At 42.8% G+C, this 7598-nt stretch overlaps 1 protein-coding gene across 2 annotated transcripts in view; it reads left to right on the forward strand.

Moving 5' to 3' along the window:
- Positions 1 to 572: 572 nt before the first annotated feature.
- The window catches only part of SNAPC3 (small nuclear RNA activating complex polypeptide 3), a 39820-nt gene continuing 32794 nt past the window's right edge, over positions 573 to 7598 (forward strand). For both annotated transcript variants that reach the window (XR_001888940.1, XM_017890872.1), the window contains exons 1-2: positions 573 to 1064; positions 1781 to 1858. Coding sequence is in view for 1 of the 2 variants with exons in the window: in XM_017890872.1 (XP_017746361.1) it covers positions 748 to 1064; positions 1781 to 1858 (395 nt within the window). In the remaining variant the exon portion in view is untranslated. The remainder of the gene's footprint in view (positions 1065 to 1780; positions 1859 to 7598) is intronic.

The raw sequence follows: 7598 nt of genomic DNA on the forward strand, positions 1-7598 counted from the left end.
GAGAAATGGAGAGAGCTCCATCTGAAGTCAGATTGAGTTCCGATCCTGCTTCCATTTTCCCCGCAGGTAACTCCTTCCTTAACAGCATCACGGGGTGATACTCCCTATCCGGAAAGTTCATTGTAATTTTTAAAAACATTAAAAACATACACCAGGGTTAATCATGTGCAGTGTGTGATACACAGACGCTCTGAAACACTACTGCACACACACACACACACGCGCACGCACATGGGGCCTCTGGGGAGGTTCTGAAAGAACCAGATCTGGAGGACTGATCGTGTCCCTGGTCTCCGCCCTCGCCCTCCTTGTTTCTTAGACTCTAAAGCAAGCAGGCAGCAAAGCAGTCCTTGAAATCCAGAGTCAAGAAAAAGCTCTGCACCCCTTGGTCCGAGAGACGCAAGGAGCGCGGCCTAAGCGCCTGGCGAGGCCGCCCTACCCAGCAGAGGCAGCTGCTATGTAACTCGGGGACCAGACACCCAACCCCACCCGCTGGCGTTAACCTACAGCCGCAACGGTTCCCGCCCCGCCCAGGTCCGAGAACAATGCTGCACCCTGCCCGTAGAGCCTCACGGTGCCGCGCCCTGGGGCGGGCCTGCCCATGGCCTGCCGGGAAATGTAGTTTCTGAAGCCCCGCCCTTGCCGCCCCGTGGCTCGCCGGCCGGGAGCTCCAAGCAACTACAAGTTCCATCACCCTCTGCGAGGCCTTGATCTCTAGGCTTTTGCAGGGAAGGGAGTGGGGCGAACATGGCTGAAGGAAGCCGAGGTGTACCAACGTGTAGCGGGGTGGGTGGCAGGCAGGACCTAGTCTCCGGCAGTGGCGGCTGCAACTTTCCAGAGTATGAGCTTCCCGAGCTAAATACGCGCGCTTTCCATGTGGGCGCCTTTGGGGAGCTGTGGCGGGGCCGTCTGCGCGGGGCCGGGGACTTGTCGCTGAGGGAGCCGCCGGCATCCGCTCTGTCCGGGAGCCGGGGGATTGCTGACTCCGACCAGGAGGATGCCGCGGTGGCCAGGGATCTGGACTGCAGCCTGGAGGCGGCGGCTGAACTGAGGGCGGTGTGCGGGTGAGTGCGGAGCAAAGGGGCTCTTGCAGCTTGGGGTCAAACAGGGTGCATCCTTGCTCCTGCGCTCCTCTGGGACTCATCCCTGAGAAGGGCCTGTGGTTTGGACCTGGGCTAGGAGTATTACTGTTTCAAAGCTTTCAACCCGCTGGAGCCTCCCTGGAACACCAGGAGAAGTCCTGGGACCCGAATGCCCAGTTTCTGCGAGTTGGAGCGAAGGGCCAAGACAGCTGCATCAAAGACTAGTTTTTCTATTTGCTTGTTCTAAAAGTGCTTGTTAATAAAGAATAGCAGTCAGGGCAACAGCGAGGTGTACCTGCCATTGACAGAGACTTTGACAGTGGAGGAATCTGAGTAATGGTGAAGCTGCGGGAGACTTCATCAAAGGAGTGTTAAAACCCCGAGTAACTGGTTTCTTCTGGGGACCTTCCGGGTATTCTGTTACTGAAATTTTTCCTAAAAGTGCCTTATGTGGGGGTGAAAATATAAAAATAACTTTAATCTCTTTCTTCATTTAACAGTACTGGCTGCCTTCATCGGCCTTTTCATTATAAAATGTAACCACAGAAATCTTTGTCTTAAGTTCTGGCCTCTCTGAGCCGCCTGCTGGATTTTATCTGACTTCGTAATTCAGTAATGTATTTAGGAAAACAACCCTAACTCGCTGTGAACCAGATGCAGAGTCGACCTTAAAGTATTGCTTTTCCTTTTTGTTTTAGCCTTGATAAACTGAAATGCCTTGAGGACGGTGAGGATCCAGAAGTCATTCCGGAGAATACTGACCTGGTGACTTTGGGGTATGGAGGACTTGGTTTTTATGACCTATTTATTTAAACATTTTTTCAACATTATGTTTTGAAAAGTTGAAAGTGCAGTGTTGATTGTTATCTGTATACGCACCCCGTAAATTCAACTGTTCTTAACATTTGACCATATTTACTTTAGCCGTGTGTATGGGATGCCTGCTGTGTGTTTTTTCATTTTTCTATCCCCCATTCAGTAAGTTAGACATGATAATTTACCCTTAAATACATAAGCATATAGCGTCTAAAAGTATCATTCTCCTACATAATTATCGTGGTATTATTGTACCTGAGAAAATTAACCATAAATACATAATCTGTAATATTCAGTCCACATTCAAACTTGTGTTTATTTTTTAATATTCTTGAATGTGTGTTTATAGAGGTAGAGTTAATCTACTTAGATCTGGGGGACAAGCTAAATACTCTGATAGTGTTTCTCAAACTGTTTGTGGTAAAGGACAGTTTTGTTTTAAAATTTTAAATTTTGACAGATTTATACTTTGATAAAATACTACAAAAGAATTGCTAGAAAACGGAATTAAAAAAGACAAACACAATGTAAGTTCAAATTTTAATTAAATTCAACAGACATAAAATACTGTCAACTGATAATGGAAGTTTTTAAATGCTTAATCGCATTTTCTGTACAGATTGGTTAACAAATAGGTCATAGATGAATTCTAGTCTGCCTACCACTCTTTGAGAGGCACTGTTGTATGATACTATAGAGAAATTGTGCATGTAATAGTGAAATTTATAATTTCCAGTTTATAGTCCACTTATTTCGTACCACCTCAGCTATGTTCTGTCATTCTTGATCCTACGATATTATCCCCCTCAAATATTCAGGCAGTCATTTCAACTCTATTTGGGTTTTCTTTCATAATAACTGCCAAATCAGTTCCCCTGGTCCCTACTGCTAACTTTTACAGCAGCAGCACCTGGAGCGCTATGCAAGGTTCTTAACTGTCTTTGCTAAGTACAGTTATTTCTCTCACTGATTTATCCATCATGCTGTCGCCTGAGGATATATTTTGCTTAAAAATGGTCTATGGCCCTACACCTCCTATATGGAAAAATTTCAAACTCCTTAGGTAGACATTTGAAGCCTTCCACATATATCCCAAATCTGCCTTTCCAGATTTATTTTCAACCACTTTCAGATGGCTCAGAATGCATGTGGCCTCTCTCCCATCTGAAACATACCACTTCATTATGTTATGTTATGTTATGTTTTGTTATGTTATTTTTTTGAGATGGAGTCTCACTCTGTTGCCCAGGGTGGAGTGCAGTGGCGTGATCTCTGCTCATTGCAACCTCTGTCTCCAGGTTCAAGTGATTCTCCTGCCTCAGTCTCCGGAGTAGCTGGGATTACAGGCGCCCGCCACCTCGGCTGGCTAACTTTTTTGCATTTTTAGTAGAGACGGGTTTCACCTTGATGGCCAGGCTGGTTTCAACTCCTGACCTCAAGTGATCCGCCCACCTCGGCCTCCCAAAGTGCTAGGATTACATGCCTGAGCCACCACACCTGGCCCATACCACTTCTTTAAAAACCTAAAGATTCCTTTCCAGATTACCACAACCCATCTTTCCCTTAGGAAACAGGTACATTTATACTGCCTTAAACTCTGCCATTTCTGAAGTCCTTGAAGGCTCAATGAGAGTGTAAACTCCCATCTATGTATTGTTCTCAGGCCCACTGTACTGCCTTACTCCAACTGGTACTCTGTAACTATTGTTGATTGATTAGTTGTATTTGCCTAAAATGCATATCTGATTGTTACTCCCTTGCCTAAAACCTTTTGATGTCCCTTAGGCTGAAGTCCTGAGTCTGTAGTGGCTCACAAAGGCCTCTAAGGACCATGGACCTTGCTGTTTTCGTTTTGTTTTGTTTTTGAAATGGAGTTTTGCTTTTGTTGCCCAGGCCTGAGTGCAATGGCCCGATCTCCGCTCACGGCAGCCTCCACCTCTTGGGTTCAAGTGATTCTCCTGCCTCAGCCTCCCAAGTAGCTGGGATTACAGGCATGCGCCACCATGCCTGGCTAATTTTGTATTTTTAGTAGGGGTGGGGTTTCTCCATGTTGGTCAGGCTGGTCTCAAACTCCCAACCTCACGTGATCTGCCCACCTTGGCCTCCCAAAGTGTTGGGATTACAGACATGAGCCACCGTGTCTGGCTGACCTTGCTGATTTTTTTCAGCTTTCTCTCTGCAGTGTTAACAGCCACACTGCACTGTGTTTCAGCTCCTGGAATGTGCTGTCTCACTCCATGCTTTTGCCCAGAACAGTCATTCTTGCTTATCTCCTGACCCTGCTGACTTCTACTCATCCTGCAAGTGTTAGCTAAAGGATTATGGACTCCATTTAGGTCCTCTTGTATGCTTATGTAGCCCCCCATGCTTCCCTAATGAAATGCTCATCACATCTGTAATATACACGTTTAATTTTCTGTGTTCTTAGCTACACTTGAAAGTTCCTTAAGTTATATCTGCCACACTCACTGTTCTAGGAATTGGTAATATAGCAGCGAGTGTGGCAGATACAACATGAGCATACAAGAGGACCTAAATGGAGTCTGTAATCCTTTAGCTAACACTAACAAATATTTGTAGAATGAGTGGAATAAATGAAACTTTCAGAAGACTCAGGAAGTGATTTCTGAGATAGACTGAAAAAAGAACGTTGATGATAATCATATTAAAGCAGACTGTTTTTGCTATAGTTAATACATTAATTAATTTATAGTAATTTTGTTAAGCCATGTTAAATAGTAATTTTAAGACTACTTAAACATTGCTTCTCATGACTACTTTGCACTACTAGGTCAACTAGATCTCTCTGGTTTTCTTCTAGTCCCTCCAAACAGGATTTGTGGGTAGAATTATATATAATCTAATGTAAATCAGTACAGTATTTCTTCAACTGGGGTTATTTTGATATACTGTGAAGCTAGTGTATTTAATACATGACCATTGTTAACTTTAATGGTCCTGCCAAAAAAAATTAAGACTTGTGGCAAAAGCCTAAATTTGTATTTTTATGCTTTATTGTTCTCTGAACCTTCCTTCTCCTCACCAGTAATTTAACATTATTCTATTATAAAAATAAAACATAAGTACATCATTTCTTTATTATGACATAAAATAAATTTCTGGTACTTTTTCTTTCCTACATCAAATGATAGAGCTCATTTTATGCATGTGAGAGACAAAGGGTAGTTGGTAGATATTGATTCTTTCTTGATACTTGTTGTTCCCTTAATCTATAGCAAGCTACATAGCTTCAGCAGTTTTGAAATTTTTTTTGACTACTTAGTTGGAAGGTTTTAATTCCTAGGAATAGGAGAGAGAATTGTTAATACATGGGTGCTGCTAAAACTTACTTGTCATTCCAAAAGCTTCAGCAGCATTCCTTTTTTTTTTAGACAGAGTCTCACTCACTCTGTTGCCCAGGCTAGAGTGCAGTGGCTCAATCTCTGCTCACTGCAACTTCTGCCTCCTGGGCTCAAGCTATTCTTCTGCCTCAGCCTCCCAAGAAGCTGGGATTACTGGCATGTGCCACCATGCCTGGCTAATTTTTTATATTTTTAGTAGAGATGGGGTTTCACCATTTTGACCGGGCTAGTCTCGAACTCCTCACCTCAAGTGATCTGCCCGCCTTGCCCCAAAGGGCTGGTATTACAGGCGTGAGCCACCGTGCCCAGCCCTTCAGCAACATTACTTTTAATACAATAGAAATTTTAGATTATTCTGCCCATCCCCCTCACTTTTGTGACCAAGAAAGCACTGTTTACAGGTCCAGAATGTACTGTTTAAAGGCTAAAAAAGGGAACTTTAGAGTCCTGCTAAAAAAAACCAAAAGAACCATGAAATTGGAGAACTCAAAACTCTTATCCCACCAAACCAACCACAAATGACTTTTTAAAAAAACTCAAACAGGGCGGATCGCTTGAGGTCAGGAGTTCAAGACCAGCCTGGCCAATATGGTGAAACCTCCACCTCTACTAAAAATGCGAACATTAGCTGGGCATGGTAGCACCTGCCTGTAGTCCCAGCTACCTGGGAGGCTGAGGCAGGAGAATCACTTGAACCCGGGAGGTGGAGGTTGCAGTGAGCTGAGATCACGCCATTGCACTCTAGCCTGGGTGACAGAGCGAGACTCTGTCTCAAAAAAAAAAAAAAAAAAACACTCAAACAGCTCTCATATATCTGAGGTTGACTAGAATGACAGAAATGAGCACCGTCAAACTGGGAATCTTGTAAACTATCACTATACCCCAGATATTACAAAAATGAGCAAGAGGAAATAAAATCTAAAGAGAGCTTATTGTAGATAATGAGGAAATAACTAACTGTTTATACAAATCAACTTTGGAGACTACCTGCTTCCACCCAGAAAACAATGAGGAAATAGAAGAAAACCTATAAGTCTACACTCCACACAGAATTGAATATACTCAGATAAGCATTTGAGGGTATAAAAATGTTTACCTTGGCTTAGAATTTTTTTTTTTTTTTTTTGGAGACGGAGTCTCACTCTTGCCCAGGCTTGAGTGCAGTGGCGCGATCTCAGCTCACTGCAAGCTTCGCCTCCTGGGTTCATGTCATTCTCCTGCCTCAGCCTCCCGAGTAGCTGGGACTACAGGCACCCACCACCACACCCTGCTAATTTTTTGTATTTTCGGTAGAGATGGGGTTTTACCATGTTAGCCAGGATGGTCTCAATCTCCTGACCTCGTGATCCACCCGCCTCGGCCTCCCGGAGTGCTGGGATTACAGGCTTGAGCCACCACGCCCGCTGGCTTAGAATTTTTAAAACTATTAATAAGAATGGAAATGATGACTAAAGGAGAAATGAAAAAAGAGTTGATGAAACGCAGGAAAGAAATGGAAGAAAAGACAATTACTTTGTAAGCGAATAAATTGTAAGATACCTAAGGGAAAATAGACTGAAATGAAAGCAAGAGGCAATGAAGAAAGGCATAAAAACAAGCAAGAGAATTGAAAATGACAAAGAAAAAAGTAAGATGAATCCGAGAGAGTAGGGAATGGTAGATAGGCAAAGATATAGTAGTCATATTATGAGTCCCTGAAGAAGAAAAAGAAATGGAGCAGAATTCGTATTTAAAAACATAATCCAACAAAAGTTTCCAAAATTGAAAAAAAAACTAAATCTGGAAAGGGTTCTCTAGGTACCTGGAAAAATTAACCCAGACTTACTGGCTTTTGGGATATATATTAGTAAAAGTATTAGATTTCAGAGATAAAGATGAAATCATCACGTCTTCCGTGCCCAAAAAGAACACATAACTTGCAAAGGCAAACTTACAGAAAGCATCAGATGTTGCAAAACTGACGTACAAAGCAAGGCAACATAGAGCAGTGTTTTTTTAAAGCTCAATGAAGATGTGAATTAAGGATTTTGTATTTAACTGAATGTCCTAAAATATCAAGGTTATAGAAAAAGAGTTTTCAATATACAAGAACCTGGGTAATTTCTGTACCTGCTGGCCATTTCTGAGGAGCATACGAGAGAATGAGCTTTATCCAACCAATTGATGACTGGGAAATTTTCAGCAAAAGGACTAATACAGAGAGGATGAGGGTAGAAGATTTGTGTAACTGCTGGGTATTGTAACAAAGTGCGGTATTGCAACTAAAACGATGGAAGGAGAAAAATGGATAACGTGTGGGCAATAAATGGGTTTGCTTTTTTTCTTTTTTTTTTTTTTT

Source organism: Rhinopithecus bieti, unplaced genomic scaffold (genome assembly GCF_001698545.2).
Source record: "Rhinopithecus bieti isolate Rb0 unplaced genomic scaffold, ASM169854v2 scaffold_71, whole genome shotgun sequence".
Taxonomy (NCBI): Eukaryota; Metazoa; Chordata; class Mammalia; order Primates; family Cercopithecidae; genus Rhinopithecus; species Rhinopithecus bieti.